This window comes from Felis catus, chromosome C1 (genome assembly GCF_018350175.1).
Source record: "Felis catus isolate Fca126 chromosome C1, F.catus_Fca126_mat1.0, whole genome shotgun sequence".
Lineage (NCBI taxonomy): Eukaryota > Metazoa > Chordata > Mammalia > Carnivora > Felidae > Felis > Felis catus.
The window spans coordinates 110,521,010-110,538,070 of NC_058375.1; the positions used below are offsets into that span (position 1 = coordinate 110,521,010).

General features: G+C 57.7%; 1 protein-coding gene across 1 annotated transcript in view; it reads left to right on the top strand.

Moving 5' to 3' along the window:
* Nucleotides 1-2,902: 2,902 nt before the first annotated feature.
* Nucleotides 2,903-17,061, top strand: part of HS6ST1 (heparan sulfate 6-O-sulfotransferase 1) — a 46,618-nt gene continuing 32,459 nt past the window's right edge. The window contains exon 1 of the mRNA XM_023259197.2: nucleotides 2,903-3,729. Coding sequence (XP_023114965.1) covers nucleotides 3,203-3,729 — 527 coding nt within the window. The 5' untranslated portion in view covers nucleotides 2,903-3,202. The remainder of the gene's footprint in view (nucleotides 3,730-17,061) is intronic.

The following is a 17,061-nucleotide window of genomic DNA, read 5'->3' on the forward strand; positions in this document are numbered from 1 at the left end:
GCCCCCACTGTTAGCGGGTCTTGATCATGACCTGAGCAGAAATCAAGAGTCGGACCTTAAGTGACTAAGCCACCCGGTGCCCCAACACACAACTGCCTTTCAATGTGTGTGTTTCTGCCAATTTGTCGGGATGAGACGGAGGGTCCAACACACGGAGTCGGTTGATGGAGCACCCAGCTCCCCAGGGTTAGGCAGAGTCGTGTCCACCCTGCTCCCAGATGTCCACTGATTCATTGAAGCAACTTGACTTTTAGGATCAGTGGCTCATCGGATTGACTTGGAGGTGTGAGGAAAGAATCTACAGCCTTGGGGGTCTCACAGTGCAAGTGCGGCACTTAAGTCAGAGGGGAAAATTGAGTAAAATCCTGGAGGCAACTTGGATTCTCCTCCTAGGAGAATTCTAGGAATGAAAGGCTTCCTGGCTAAATAGGGGGTTTCCCTGTCAGCTATGCTGGCAAGTACGAAGCTGAATTACACAGCTTCCGGGGGTGGGGGGGGAGAGGGGCTGTTATCCAGGGACCTGGCCGCTCTGGTTCCCATCACAGCTCACAGGAGGGGCACCCACCCACGGGGGACCCTGTGTCAGGCCTTTCTTCTCCTTCTTTCTCTCTAGGCCTCAGTTTCCCCATTCCATGAGGCACAAGACAGAAACCCAGGACAAGCACAGATGGGTTCAGTGGCCTTTCAGTAATACTCCAGCTCTCTCTTGAACATTCTGCACCCAATTCCCTATCTGGCAACAGAGACTGTCCTTGGGAGCTGAGGAGTGGCCTTTCTAGACCGTCTCACTGGCCCCCCATTCAGCCTTGGCATCTAGCCTGGGGGAGCTGAGGTGACTACAGGGGTGAATACGGGCTGGACTCTGAAGCCAGACAGCCCAGGATCAGAACCTTGACTTTCTTAAGACTGAGAGAGGGTTGGCCCACCCTGTGGTCTCCATGCCTGGCCCAGATACTCAGGCCTCAAGGGATGAGGGGGCATATCCGGCAGTCTTTTGTTCAGGCTCTAACCATCCTGCTGCTGTGGGTCAGGAAGAGGTTGTACTGAAGAGAGACCACCAGCCAGCCATGTGACCTTGCCCAGGGTCTTCACCCATCTGAACCTCATTTTCCTATTCTGTGAAATGGGTATTATAGTCTGGTCTACAGGCTTGCCAATTAGATTGGAAATGACATACCTATGATGCCTACTACTCAGTAGTTCTGGATAATAAGCAGGCTTAATCATGATTTACCACTTGGTGGAGGATTGTCATCTGGGTGCCTAGGAGTTTGACCCAGGGAAGCTCTGCCCTCGGTATCTGGGCTGCTGCTTTCAGGCCAATGAAGGGAGACTCCCTAGGCCTCAGCCCAAAACAGCGACCAGTGAGTGCAGGCAGAGGCAGGCAGCTGCAGGCACAGCACAGAGCCAGCCCCCACTCCTGGCAAAAATGAATCATCACTGAGGAAGCCTGGCCCAAATGCCCCTGGCCCCAGGGGGAGGGTCGGTTTTAAAGCAGCTTCAGTTTGGGCAGGGACTTGGGCCCTGGACCCCCCACCCCCACCCCGCCCCAGCTGCTCTAGCTCACTCTGCATCGTGTTCAGGGTGCTGCACCAGACCATCTGGAGCTGATGGCCCTCCAGCCCCTTGTGAAAACCGCATGCTTCTCTGTTAGGTGGGTTTTGGAGCATTGGTGGTTGTTTTCCAGCTCTCTGGGTTTGCTTCCAAGAGGGCTTTCTGTTGTGATTTATTTTTTAACAGTTTACTGAGGTATAATCGACACAACCCTCCCATCCCCCCAAATCCACCATGCTTTCAGGAGCCCCAACAGAAGCAAAACAGGGTAGCCCCTGGCAGGGGACGATGATGTGCGTGTCCCAACCCACCCCAGCTCTATTCTGACAGGTCATTTCACACCCCAGCTCACCTCCTGCTCCGAGGACGTCAAGGCCAGTGCCCTACCCTAAATGTGGTGGGCCAGGTAGGGGTCGGTCTGATGAGGAACTCCGCACGTGGGTAAGCCAGGAGGCTTGAGCGGAGAGTGGACCACAGGGCAGGGAGGCCCGAGGCGTCCCTGAGGGCACCACCAAAAACAGGACAGGGCCAGGGCTGCCAGACAGACCGACCTCCCAAAGATGAAAGTTGGAATGTTTTGTGGACTTTCACAATTTTAAATATGGGCTCAACACTTTATAACTTTTTCGTTGGGGGTTTAATAAACATGAAGGGGGGAAATGCACATTGTCTGAACCTCCTTTCAAAGAAGGGACCGCATAAAACTGGGCCTTAGGCCTCTGCGGACACCTCAGTATCTCTCCAAGAGGGACCCCGGGTCATTGTCCCAAAACCACGAGGGCGAGGGGGTCCCGATCGCGAGCGCGCGCCCAGAATTCTGCGCCCCCAGCCCTCCCTTCTCTTCCTCTCGCTCTGGCCCCACCGCCCGCAGGTCGCACCAATGGCAGCTCGGCCTCGGCCCTCTCGCACTTGGAACTTTGAAGCGCCCAGCGTGCAAGGTCAGTGGCTTTCCTCCGGAGGAGCGCGGAAGGGTAGTCCCCGCGCGGCCGGAACGTGGAGGGAGGGAGCCCCAAGCGCCAGAGGTGCCGGCCGCTGCGCTCCCCGCTCCTGCCCAGAAGGGCCGCCGCGCGCCTGCTCCCCGATTCCCCAGTCGCTTCCCCCCCCCCCCCCGCCCCCCGCCGGCCTCCCTGACAGCAATCAGTTCCCCGTCTGGCCGCTGCCCGAGACCGGGTCCCGCGCCCAGCACCGGCCTGAGGCCCCGCGAGCTCCGGGGGGCGGAGCCGAGAACCGGCGCGGGCGGCGACGGCAAGAGGCGCCGCGGGGGCGGGCCGGGGGCGGGCCGGGGCGGGGCGGCGGCGGACTGCGGAGACGCGGCGGCGCGCGGGGCGGCGCAGAGCGTTCTCGGCGCGGCGCGGCGCGGAGCAGAGCGGCCGGCGGCGGGCCGCAGGGGGCGCGGGCTGGGGCCGGGGCCGGAGCAGAGCCGGAGCCGAGCCGGGGTCGGGCCCGGGGAGCCGGAGCCGGGTCTGGGCGGAGAGCAGCCATGGCGCCGCGCAGGGCCGGGGCCCGCGCCGCTGCGGGCGGCCTGGGCGCCGAGTAGCCGGGCCGGGCCGGAGCGCGGGCGGCGGCGGCGGAGGAGGCAGCTGCGCCCGCGCCCCCCCGCCCTCCCAGGCCCCGCGCCCCGCGCCCGGGCCGCCGGCGATGGTGACACATGCGGCGGCGGCGCGCCGGCGGCAGGACCATGGTTGAGCGCGCCAGCAAGTTCGTGCTGGTGGTGGCGGGCTCAGCGTGCTTCATGCTCATCCTGTACCAGTACGCGGGCCCGGGGCTGAGCCTGGGCGCGCCCGGCGGCCGCGCGCCGCCCGACGACCTGGACCTCTTCCCCACGCCCGACCCGCACTACGAGAAGAAGTACTACTTCCCGGTGCGCGAGCTGGAGCGCTCGCTGCGCTTCGACATGAAGGGCGACGACGTGATCGTCTTCCTGCATATCCAGAAGACCGGTGGCACCACCTTCGGCCGCCACCTCGTGCAGAACGTGCGCCTTGAGGTGCCCTGCGACTGCCGGCCCGGCCAGAAGAAGTGCACCTGCTACCGGCCCAACCGCCGCGAGACCTGGCTCTTCTCTCGCTTCTCTACGGGCTGGAGCTGCGGGCTGCACGCCGACTGGACCGAGCTCACCAACTGCGTGCCCGGCGTGCTGGACCGTCGCGACCCCGCCGCGCTGCGCACGCCCAGGTGAGCGCCCGGAGCGGCCGGGTCCCAGCTTGCGGCTGCAGCCCCGGGCCATGCCCCCGCCGGGTTGTCCTGGGCCCGCACTGCCCTCGCCGTCCCCCCTCTCCTGTCCTCCCCGCGGGCCGCTTGTGGACCCCCTCCCGACCTGCTGGGAGCCCAAGGCTCCCAGTTGGTCCTCTGCAGCCCAGCCCGTAGTCACCCTGCCCTCTATTCTCACCTTCTCCGCGTCGCCTCTCTACTTTTTTCCTCCACCGCTCGCGCCCCGCCGGGTGCGCATAGCCTCGGTTTCCCTCGGGTCACTGGCCACTGCCCTGGGGATATCACTTGCCTTGCACCGCGGGCCAGTGTATAATCTGGCTCTCCCCAGCAGCGGGTCCAGGCTGGCCTTGCGTGGGTCGGGTGGGAAAGTGGGTTCCTTGGTGTGTGTAGCCCACCTGCAGTGTTCGCTTACCATGGCCGCTCGCATACCCAAAGCAGAAGTGAGACAAGTGAAGTGCCTTTCCGCCTGCACCTGTGAGCCCCCCAGCCCCCCAACCTGCCTTGAGAGAGCTGGGGAGGAGCTGCCAGGGAAGGGGGTTGGCTCTGCCTGCCCGTGTGTGCAGGTAGAACAAAGGCCTGAGTGTGACCTGGGGCTGGGGGCGGGGAGGAGGCAGTGCTGCCTGTGCTCACAGTTGGGCCAGAACCAGTTGGCAGCTCCCTCCCAAAGAGGAGTGCAAAGGAACAGCTAGGTTAGGGGAGCTGAGTTGGTCAGGGGGACCTGTACAGCCACATACTTTGCTTGGGAGCCCCCCATTTCTGTGGAGGTCAGAGGCACAGGGCTGACCTCTGGGGGACAGCTTTCCTGCTGAGTACACTGTAGCCACAACCCTGGAGGCTAGGCTGGGTTTCCAGTGCTTAAAATTTGACTTCTCTTCCTCCAGCTCATATTAGTGCCCTAGGGGCCTTTTCCCCAAGACGTCAGGGCTGGGGAAGGCCGGGAGTGAGATCTTGTTGCCTGCCTTTTGTTTATCTTCCATATTTGCCTCAGGACTGCACTTACAGACAGGCTGGGGGTAGGATAGCTTCTGTGACCTCTGTAAATCATGTTTGTTGGCATACTTTTGGGTCAGGAGGGTGCAGGGTCCCTGGTGTGTTTGGAGGATAAAGGTTGGGTATCTCACGAGTCCAGAGCTGAACGTGGTCCATGGCATTGCTCTCCTGTTCAGTTCTTCAGTCCTTTTCATGTGGTCTTTCCCGGACTGTGAGGAAATGAGGGCCCTAGAGCTGAGGGCACAGGTCATCTTACTTTGCCTTGGCTGCCCCATCCCCTGCTCCTAGCAGCTCGGAACCTGGGAGGTGATGTTCCAGGTCTCTTAAGGCCCCAGTGGTTACAAATCTACCATTCCAAAGCCTTAAATCCTTGCTTCCTGTACAGCACTTGGTGTGCTTTCCTGGTGTGATCCAGCCACTCTGTACTAGACTGAGCCAGGTCTGGGGTTGACACACCAGAGCTGTAGGCTCTAAGAACTAGGCACTGACCAAGCCACATAGGCCTCCTCCTTTTCTGCAGGAGTGAGGATGGGGGTGGGCACCATCCTGTCTGCTAGAGGGAATTAGCTTGGGCGAACCCCAGAGGGGACAGTGTGCAGAACCTGTTCTGGGGGCTGCCTAGAGGCCTGAATCCAGTTTGTACAACCGGACGCCCTTCCTGCAGCCTGTCTCCTGAGGCTGTTTCCCTTCAGGTCACCAGGATGAAGGGCCCCTGACCTCCCTTCTCTGGAGTCTGTCCACCAGAGCGGGAGGCCCAGCCACCCTTCCAGACAAGAGTGGGGGGACCAAGTGGAGCAGATGGGGCCCCCCAGGTGCTGCACGAGGGAGGCCCAGCACCGCCCCACTCAGGGTGGGTGTCTGAGCAAGAATAGAAAAAGCCGTGCCTAGTCAGCCGATGCCTCTTGCTGTGGTGGGCTGCCAGCCCCTCTGCCTAGAAGTTGCTGAGCTCAGCAGCATGCTGGCCCAGTGGAGGAGGGGTTTCCGGGGTTCGCAGGAGGCCTCCCTCTGCTGTCCACTCTGGAGTGGGCTGTGGTGTGAGGCAGGTGACAGAGCATCATCTTCTGTGTGCTCTCCCCCCCTTCATTTCTGTTCCAGGTGCTAGGTAGATTGCTTTTTTAATGAGCTTCCCTGAGAGCCCAGGGTAATCTTGGCTTTGTGCATTTACAAGCCCATCCAACTGAGGTTCACTTGCTGAGTGTTCCCCTCATCTGGAGCTGGACCAAGGTACTTCGAAGGTCAGCATGCAGTTCTCCCATCTGCCCCCCGACCCCCGGCCCAGCACCTCTCTGGATGAATTCGTCAGTGCCCAGATTCTGTGGGATCTCTGGTTTCGGGAGCTCCAGATTTCACCCTCACCCTCCTTCCAGCAGGCTACGGCTTGCCTTCCCCATGGCCCTGAGGGTGCTGGAGTGACCACATGGCTGGTTAACTGGAGGGGGGGGAGCCTCCAAGAGCTGCCCTGACAGGTCCCTGGGTGTCTGGGCCTAGGGTGAGGACCCTTCCTTTCTCCCTGGGTTCCAGGGCCAAGCATGTTGCAGGGCTTGGATGAATGCCTCCCTGCCATGAGGTGTGCTTCTAGAAACTCCGCCAAGCCTCTTGCAGCTCCTGGTGCTAGTGTCTGCAGTATTTAGGGGCCTAGAAGAGGCAGGCCTTGTGGCTCAGGGAAGTGGGGGTTTCTACGGCTCCAGAACTACCCCATCACACGGCGTCAGCCTCGGGGGTTCTAAGCTGGGCAGGTGTTGAGGTGACAGACTTCAAGGTGAAGAAACACACCTTCCCGGAATACAGTTTTCAATTTCTAACAGTGGTCAGTGCTTCCTGAGTTAAAAGAGGAAAAGGCATATGAGCCAAGTGTCTGTAGGTCCCTCTTATGTCCTGTGTCCACTGAGGGGGCTGCCACACCTGACCTAGCATCAGCCAATGTGCTTGAAAGCCACCCCCACCCCCAGCCCCACTCCAGGAAGCACTGACCTTGGAGCAGCGCAACAGACAGGTATTCAACTGCTGCCAGGGGCCACTTTGATTAGAGTCTCAGCACCCCATGCTCCTGTGTCGCTTCAGAGACTCGCAGAAGTGCTCCTAAGAGCCAGAATGTCTCTCCTACCTCTCCCCATGTGCCTGAAGGGGACAGTCAGGGCCTTGTCTGGATTGCCCCAGAAATGTTCCTGAAATTGTGGAGGCTTCATTTGGAGCCCCCTTGGGCATTTGGGTCCCGAGTATGACTTCCAGGCCGCCTCCCTGGCCCAGCCAGGCCCTCTGTGCAGCAGTCCCCCACCCCCACCCCAGGAGCCCCTGGTGGGCTCCCTGCAATCTATAATGTTGCCATGTAGAAGCAGCATTGGTAGCCTGTGTCCTCTTAGCCCTGGTCACCCACCCTCCACTCTCCTGAATTCCTGTCTGTGTTCCAGAAATCTGCTGTCAGCTCAGCCTTTGCTACCTTGGGCCCCAGCATGCTGTGCTCTCTGCCCACTGCTGCTGGGTCCTCCTCTCCCTTCAGCCTCAGCTCTGCTGTCCCTTCCTCCAGGAAGCCTTCGCTGCCAGCACCCTGCTGCCTTAGATGCCACTGGCCGTCCTTCATCTGCTATGCTGGCATGTCCACAGCACATTGGCACTGGCCAGATGACGAGTGGGTACTGCCCACGTGTTGGTACCAACTAGAATGTTCTCTTCCTGGTCCCACACCCTCTGCAGGAGCTGCCCTTCCATGAGTCTTTTAGTGAATCAGGTTCAAGTCAGCCTTGAGTACAGTGCCAGTCCCACAGGGCTTCAGGGGCCCTCAGTGGGACCAGCCAGGTTGGGCAGACTTAAGATTGGGCATTTCTGTGACACTTCTTTCTGTGGCACTCCACACCCAACTTGCCTTCACAGTTACTTTCTTACGTGCGATCAAGGGACAAAACCCACATTTGCCTACAGCAGGACAGATGTTAACCAGAGCCCATGACTAGGACCCATATATAGGGCCTAGCCCCCTAGGGGACCTGGATAGACTGTCATCATGGCCTGAATCACCTGCGGAGGCCTTGCCTGGAGATGAAGGGAATCTGAGATCAAGACGTTCAGAATTAGGGGGTGCCCAGGTGGTTCAGTCAGTCAGGTGTCGACTTTTGATTTACTCTTGATCTCAGCTAATGGTCATGATCTCACAGTTCGTGAGTTCGAGCCCCACATTGGACTCTGCCGACAGCATGGAGCCTGCTTAGGATTCTCTCCCTCCCTCCCTGCCCCTCTCCTGCACGGATGCACCCCTGTGCTCGCCCTCTCTCCATCTTTCTCTCTTTCAAAATAAATTAATAAACATTAAAAAAGAAAAGATGTTCAGAATTACATTTTCATTCATATTCAAAACAAAACTTTTTAGGCAAATGCATGAGAAGGCAAATTTTTAGATAGCTTACTGATGATTATTTTAAATGGTTCTTCAGTTTGTAGAATTCTCTCTGTAACTCGTGTTTTCTTTAAAGCACCTGAGAGTTGCAAGACCAGGGCTTCCTGTCCTTTTAGGCACCTCACTTGTAAAACCTGGGGCTGTGTAGAGTGGGCTGGCCCACTGTACTGTGGCAGGGCCTGCTCTGCTGTGGGGACTGTCGCTCCTGGGTCAGAGAGCCCTGGGGACAGTGGCCCAGCTCCCGCCCCTGGGCCTGTGAGGCTCCTTGTCTTTTTCTTTCTTTCTCCGTTGGAGGTCTGAGAGGTTTGCTGCTGATCTTGAGGAGTAGCAGGTGATCAGGTCAGGGTGGTTGGGGGGCTTGGTTTTGTCATCCTTAAAGGACCTGGAGTCTTTTTCTTTCACATCTCATGGTTTTGTTGTTGTTGTAATGACTGTGTGATAATTGAGAGGAAAACATAAAAGAGAAAAGTAAACTCACTGTATTCCTCACGCACATCTTTTTTTTTACACTGTAATTGAAACCATAATATAAATTTTCTATAAATGTTGTTCTTTGTTATTAAAAATTTACTATTTTAGTAGCTGCAGGTGACACCCCCCCCCCCCCCCCCAGCCGGGTGTGTTGTTAGTCCTGCTCTGTCGTTAAATGTGCAGATTTCCTGTCTCTGGCTACTATAAGTAATGCTGTAGTGGGTGTCGTTGTGTGCAAATGTTTTGCGTAGCTCTGATTTCCTTTGTAAATTCCTAGGAGTGGAATTTCTGAGTTGAATGATCTGCAGGTTTAAATGCTCTCAGCATAAACACTAGGTTACTTTTCGGAAAGTCTGCCCTTACCATGTTGCAGCGTGTGGTATTTGAGTGCCCACTTGAGCAGCACCTTGGTTGGTATTGGATATCGTTGTGGGTGTGAAAAGAGTTTATTTTTTAAACCAGCAAAATGTGTCTATCTGTGGTTTTTATCTAAAAGCCCTGCTTGGTGCATGCACTCTTGGGGGTTGGGGAGGGGTCATGTCCAGTCTCCCCAAACACCTGCTCATCTGGCCACAGCTGTTGGCTTCAGCCCCTGCTGGGAGAGCCAGGTGCAGCTCTGACATCTGGGGTCTGAAGGAAAGGCGTGGTGGGCTCTGGGGACCCAAATCCAAGGAAGCCAGAGTCCAGAGAGGGAAGGGTGCAGATAGGCTAGCTCTTGTCCTCCAAGCACTGGGTGGCTTCTTGGAATGGGTCATCTTATGTGGCCCACCACCCCAATAATGCAGGTATCTGATGATTGTCCCAGTTTTCCACATAAGGAAGTCAAGGCCCAAGAAAGTTGGGGAACTTGCAGAGTCCCTCAGCCTGCAGAGCCAGGAGCTGATGCTGAGATGTCTGTTCCGAAGCCTGGGTGTCCCGCTCCACCCCACCCCCAGGCGGGAAGACTGTCTTTGGGTGAGAACAATAGCCAGCAGTTCAGTCAGACCAGCCAGGTTCAGCACATGCAGCTCCCCAGACCCAGAGCAGACACAGCCAATTTCACAGGCAGACCTGTGTCGTTAGTTTACTGGAAAACATCTGGTGGCCTTCACCAGAGTAGCAGCAAGACAAGAATCAGGCCGCATCCTCTTGGCTCCAGCAAGGGAGAGCCGATGCTGGCACTGCTGGCAGCACTCGGGGGGGCCCCCAGCGCAGCCCGGCCAGTGGGCCCGCCCCCACCCCCACCCAGTGCCCGTTGCAGGTTGTTCCCAGGTGGTCGTGAGGGCCCGCAGCCAGCAGCCCGCCACCTGGGCCTGCTGGAGAGGTGGTGTGATTCCGGCCAGGATTCAGTTCAGCTGGTCTTTGGAGAGGATGGGAGGCGGGAAGGGCACTCAGGCTCCCTCCCAAGAAGATGGTTTCTGAGTACTTCTTCTCAGCAATTACCGATAACCATGTGGACGCTTCTCATTGGCAGCCCTGCTCTCCTCTTCCTTGAGGTCTGCACGTCAGCCTCACTTGCCAGCACTCACAGCTGAGGAGATGTGTTTGCAGGAAAGTTATCTCTCCAGACTCTCGTTCTTGCCTCTTCCGGAACTCCATTGGCTCCTTCTCTTCCTATTAAGCTTTTGCTCTCTGTTTGGGTTGCCAGGGGTGAGATGCTGTCCCAGCTACAGAAAGACAGACAGGGGCCCAGGCATTAGGGTCCAATCTGCCCCTGGATGTAGGCCTCACTTTCTGCCTATGGGACTTGTGGTCTCATTTCTCCGTTCCTCACTAGGTAAAATGCCCCCTCCCTGGTGTGGCTGTGTTCCAAGTCGCTAGCTGGCAGGGCTTGCTATTCTGGAAGTGTGGCATGCACATACCCATCCACCAGAGAGTTACTGTGCTAATCCCGGGCTGCAGGACCTGGGCAGACGTTAGAGGATGTCTGTGTCGGGCAGGCGGGTGGTGGGCATGGGCTGTCCAGCCGCTGATGACCACACACACACACACACACACACACACACACACACACACACACACACACACGTCCTGCCCCGGCCTGGGCCTAGGGCCTGTTTGCTTTGATGAGGGAACAGAAGCCAGCCAGGCATCCTTTCTGTCCCACAGCTACAGCTGCCTCTGGCCAGACTCCCGCCAGCCAGCAGCCCTTCCCTGCAGTGTTGACTGCTTTCCACCACTCTTGAGGCTCCCTCCCGAGTGGCCGGACCGCTCAGAGGCCTCACCCCCATACAGGCTGTTGGTCCATTCATTCACTCAGCCAGCCACGCTGGGGCTGCAGCCTCAGTTCACCAGGGTCACCTGTGGGGACTGATACACCGAGTTCCACATGGCCACTGCAGGACCTTATGGGCCCTCTCTACGTAGATGGGTCTCTGAGGCCGCAGGGGAGGACGGGCACATGTGGGGACATGCTCTTGGATTCCTTTCGGGCAGCCTCTCTCACCTTGGGTCTGAGCCAGTGGGTCTCGTGGGCACAGCGAAACATCTCTGTGAGATTGTTTCTGCATCTCAAAAACAGGGGTATGGAGTTTGTTGTTTGGTTCTGTAGAAGAACCAGGGACTTGTCATCCGTGACCTCCTGTGGCCACACGGTTCATCCAGCCCCAGATTGTGTTCGTGTCTTGTTGGAGCTGTGGTCACTCTAACCCCTTAGATTCTGTGATCCCAGGTGGGACACAGGCCTCATGGCCCAGGAGTGGGGCCCAGTTCCTCATCTATAAAGTGGAGTGCCAGTGGCTTGCCACAGCACAGCATGAGGCTAGCTGTGGTGTCAGGGCCGTGGTGGCGGGGCTCTGGGGAGAGGCAGCCCCTGACAGCCGTGCATCCAGCCTTTCTGTGAGGGCCACATGTGAGCAGCACAGCTGCCTCCGCGTGTTTACACAGGCAACGTTAAAAGACCCAACGCGGGGGGAGGGGCAGGCATCGCAGCAAATCAATAATTGTCTGGAAAGATAGTAACTCGAGAGATTAAAACTCTGGGGCTAATTGTTTATAAAGCTGTGGAGTCAAAGGAGGTCAGTGGCTAGGCAGGAGCTGGGGACCCAGGTGTCTCTGGAGACTGATGCACCAGGGTGGACACTTGGACATCTGACCTCTTGAGTGACACCAGTCTGGAACCTGCATACACCCAGAACTCTCTGAGCCTCGTTTTCCTTGCCTGCCTGGGTGTGGCAAGAGGCCGTGGACGAGCCAGACCCCAGCAGATAGCCAGCTCCGGAAGCTTCTCACCGCCCACCATGGCACATAAGGATGGAGGCTGTCCACAGGCAGCCCAGCAGCAAAGAAGCCAGCTGGGAGGAAACAGCTCAAAGCAGATGGGAGAGCAGTAACAGCAGGCTGCCAGGGTGGACAGCAGAACAAGGGTGGGGGCTCAGGCTTAGAGCCAGACCAGCTGGGTCAAATCCCAGTTCTGCCACTCACAGGCCATGTGACCTCTGTGCCTCGGTTCCCCCTTCTGTAAAATGGGCATAGTGACAGTACCTGCCTCAGAGGTGGGTACTTGGAACTGTGCCTGGTGCTGGAGACTTTTTTTATAAGAGGCCACGGTGCATCCCCTCTCTCTGGGGTTAGGGAAGGGGTCCTTCAGGACCAGCTAGGTTTTCGGCTCCTGTCTGGGTCAGCTTGAGGGCCGGCAGGGGGCTTCCTTACAGCATCTGTGGTCTAGGTAGCTAGGGTCCCAGTATCTGGGACAGCCACCAAGTATCACTGGCCTTCTGATGTGACAACCTGAGATGTGCTGTGCCTCAACCATGAAGGGCCCCTGCTCACCCCGGGCTGTGGCATTGGGGACCACCCTGTTCCTTCCCATCAAGGGCTTTGCCGAGCTTGCTCCCTGGATGTCCAGAAAGCCCCCGCCCCCGTTCCACAGCCCGGACACAAGTGGCACTATAATCATGGCCTGTGGGAACAGTGCAGGCTGGCCCTGCTGTCTGCGGCTTGTGTCAGCAGCAGCTCGCCTGACTGTTCCTCTGAGAACCCTCGACACGCAGCCTGGAGCTGCTTGCTCAGTGACAAGGGCAGGAATGAGGGTCGGGGGGACTGTGGCCAAGCACAGAGAGGCCTACCTGCCTCCCGGAGGATCCAAGGGATGTGGTAGTTCTTCCTCCTCACTGGACCCCCATCTGTCCTGCGCCTGGGCTGTGCTGCTGACCCACAGGCGTTGACGGGTATGATGTGGCAGGCTCATGTTTTGACTTGGTGGTGGCTGTGATCTGTGTCACCGGCACCCCTGTCCTCACTGCAGGCTGAGAGTTGAACACAGGGGTCCCAAGGGAGCCCTGCTGTGGCTCCCGGCTGCCACCCACCCCCGTCACCACCGTCTGCATTTCATGCTTTTCAGCACGCTTTCTTATACTTTCACTGCAGATGTGTATCCCTTGAACAGCACGTAGGGCTGTTGACGCACTTTCCAGAACCCGCATCAGACTGTACTTGACCTTCTGCTACTTGCTTTCTACTTGATTTCTGAAGAAATCTCATCCTTGTTGTTGAGATTTATCCACGTTGGTCCATGACATGCATATTTAATTCATCGACTGCTGGATTTAACATCGAGTTTGTCTAGACACATCTCTTTTTCTCCCATGCTTTGTTGCAGACAGGAGTAGCGTCTCACAGGCCAGGTGGCAGTGGCCAGGCCTGGCCACCCTTCCTCACATGTCCCTAGGAGTGGGCTGGAGGGCAGGTGGTCTGCCCTCAGCCCTCTTAGAGATGACTGCTGCTCTCCAGACTGGCTCTTCAGACCCCCAGCACCATGCCTGAGGTTCCCCACCATGGGGCCTGTAAGACACGGTCCTCTTTGCCAGGCCAGCAGCTGTGAGCTGGACCGCTGTGGTCCTAGCACATGTACCCGTGACTGGTGAGACGGGCATTCTGTTACGTGGCAGGTTTCCTCCCTGCCATCTACCTATTTGTGTCCCCAGGCTGTTTTCTGCCCTGAGGGATGCTTTGTCTTCTTAGTGTATCCTAGTTTGAAGCCCTGTGCATGGTGTGTTGGCCAGACCTCTCCTTCTAACTGTCCTTCCACACTGCCTATGGTCCTGGGCATTTGGTTTACTGATGCACAGGTGCGGGCCAGGTGGGCCTCTGTTCTGCAGCCAGTGGCACCAAGTGCACTTGCAGGGGAAGGAGGGAGTGTACCTTGTGACCTCTGGGGCCGCTTGTGGTTGGAGCTCAGCCAGAAGCCCAGCAGACTGAGTAGATAGACAGATGGCCGGCTAACCAGCCATCCTTCCTGCAGCAGGAATACCCCCAGGGCCTTCCTTGGAAGCCCTCAGCAGCACCTCGCCAGTGGTGGTGGGAGCCCAGCCCAGAAGGCCAAACAAGTAGTCAGTCTTCCTGCCTGGCGTCTCACACCCATTGATCCTGGTTTGTTGGTTCCTGTGAGGTTGGATTGGAAAAAGGATCCTGCAGTCAAAAACGGAGCCTGGAGCCCCCTGCTCTGAAATCATGGGAGCCTCCTTCCCACACGATGGAAATCTAGGCAGGGCTTTCCCGGGGTGAGATCTACCTGTGTCACCCCGCAGCCTGGCCGAGGAGCCAGACATCACTGCCTCCAGCCTGGTGCCTAGTCCCATCTGCTGTAGCCACACACCAGAGCTACCTCTACATGGTTCTCCTCTGTAGGTGAGCTTCCTGCACCGCCCCCCCTTGTCATCCCAGGGGCCTTGGAATGTTCCCCACGTGGCCCCAGCCCCTTATGTGCAGCATTTGCTTCTGGACCACGTCCCCATTTGGCCTGGGAGGAGTGGCCCATAAATCATCGTCCATCTGAGAATTCACTCCTGCCACCGCAGGGCTCTTAGGGCCCCAAGAACAAACATGGGCAGCGGGTGAGCATCTCCCCTCTGAGTTATGAGCCTTAAAGCCTTAAGTGTAAATATTTACGTTTCTGGAGCATCGGTGTCCTTGGGAAAGGAGGAGCAGCAAACTCAAGTTTCACGTTTGCATTACAGCAGCATGAGGCAGGATGGGGTATCAACTTGGAGTAGTAGGCAGGGGGCATTTTCTCTGGTTCACAGTCCCCGTGGGGGGAACTTGGCACCAGCAGCAGGAGGAAGTCCTCCAGCCAGATCGCAGCTAATGGAGCAGGGCTGGGGGAGGGGAAGTTGCTGTGCCGCGTGCAGCCTGCTTACAGGGCATACGCTGTGCTGGGGAGAGCGACGAGCAGGTGTCCTAGCCTGGAGGGCACAGCACAGAGTGACTGCGGCAACCTCCATTCTCGCTCGTGGCCAGGCCACCCTTGTTTATGCCTCGCTGTCAGGGACTCCACTCACAGATGAGGAAACTGGGGCTCAGAGAGCCTAAATAACTTGTCACCCAAGATCACACCTGGCAGAAGTGACATTCACACGCAGGTCTGCGGCCACAGGGTTTCCTGTTGACCCCTCCCCACGATCCCCTCCCAGGAGGGAGAGCCAGGCGTCACCTGGGCACAGGATTCAAGCCCAACATGCTGCCTACCTATGGGGAAGCAGAGTGGCTGCTCCGAGGATCGGCTTTCCCAGGAGTCCAAGATGGTATAGTGGGGATTGAGGGCAGGTGGAACAGGGAGGGCACAGCAGACAACTTCCCAGGGGAGTCTGGAGGTTTCTTTTTTTTTTTTTTTCAACGTTTTTTATTTATTTTTGGGACAGAGAGAGACAGAGCATGAACGGGGGAGGGGCAGAGAGAGAGGGAGACACAGAATCGGAAACAGGCTCCAGGCTCTGAGCCATGAGCCCAGAGCCTGATGTGGGGCTCAAACTCACGGACCGCGAGATCATGACCTGGCTGACCGGACGCTTAACTGACTGCGCCACCCAGGCGCCCCATGGAGGTTTCTGATGTCACCTGTGAGGAGAGGCCCTGCCCAGGCAGGCACAAAGCAGGGGAGGAGGTGGGCCACTGCTTGAGTGTGTCTCCTGCCCTGCCTGGAGAGCCAAGGCCTCACCTGTCCTGCCTCAAACCCTGGCCACAGCCTCCTTCCCGCCCACCCCACTGAGCCTCCCCAGGGCCCCTCATCCCAAAGAGGAGCACAGACCCCCCCCCTTCTTTTCCCTAATGGCAGGCGGACAGGCAAGCAGGTCTGGGCCTGGGGCCCCTCATCCCAAAGAGGAGCACAGACCACCCCCCCCCTTCTGTTCCCTCGTGGCAGGCAGACAGGCAAGCAGGTCTGGGCAGTATGTTTTACTGGCACAAGTCCAGACAGAAGACTGCTTGTTGGCCCACCGTCTGAGCCTGTGTAAGTTCAGGGCCTACCAAGTCCAGCTTTAACTCCATTCTACCCAAGCAGTCAGGAAGCCCAGTCCTGTGAGCAGAAGTTTGTTCCTTTGCTTTCCTGGAAGCTGGGCTGACAGTGTGCCCAGTAGAAAACACCATTTTTTTTTTTTTTAGTTTATCCATTTTGAGAGAGAGTGCAAGCTAGGGAGGGACAGAGAGAGAGAGAATCCCAAGCAGGCTTCTTTCGCACTGTCAGCACAGAGCCCAGTGTGGGGCTTGTGAGATCATGACCTGAACAGAAAATTAAGAGTCGGACTCTTAACCGACTGAACCACAAAGGCTCCCCGGAAAACACCATTTTTACCAAGGAAAAGGTGGTCAGGTTTCAGCCAAGCGGATAAAAGGAGGGTGATGGGATTGATGAGGGGCTATTCACAGCAGGAGCAGATCCCCACCCTCAAGCAACTGAGGGGAAAGGGGACCCAATGGGCATCAGGCAGGGCTTCCCTCAGAGGCACAGAATGCCCATCAGGCCAGTAGAATCCCAGAATGTGAGAGCTTAGGAGGCCCTGCTGGGCTGATGCGTCCTTCTGGCTCATTCCACAGCATGGGCCCTCTCGCCTCGTGGAGCCCTTGATTTGCTCATCAGATGCACAGAAGACTCCAGAAGCAGAGACCAGCAACCAGGGCCCTGGGCTCCCTCACATGCCACCACATCTTTTGGGGGGGGGGGGGGGGCACTTTCTATGAGGCCCTGTCTGAGTCCCAGAGCAGTTCTGCATTTGGCAGGGGCTCCCCACAGACCAAAGAACCCCACGTGAGACTTGTTTGGCACAGCAAGGTTGAGCAGGCCCCTGTAATCCCTCTCTCTGCCCGCCCCCCAACCATGCATGCTCTCCCAGCCTGAGCCCTGCTGTCTCTGGCCACTGTGTCCATTTGGCTGCCAGGCCAGAGGCAGCCTGACATGTTCCCAGGGCTGCAGACAAGGTTGACTCTGGTCCTCACAGTGTGCACAAATGCAGTGGCAGATTTGGGGGTAACATTGTACCCCGGCTTAGCAGGCCTTCTGCAGATTTACGCCCCTATCCATTCAGAACATCATATGAACTGTTACAGGTGATTTCCACAGGAAAGCCTCCCTAGAGGGGTCAGTGGGTTGCCAGAGAGCCTGGGATGATGGCCTGCAGCTACACGTGGCCTTCCCCAGCCTGCTTCAGCTCCCATCCCTGCTTGGGCCACTGAGCCAGCTGGCATAGGGGCCTCAC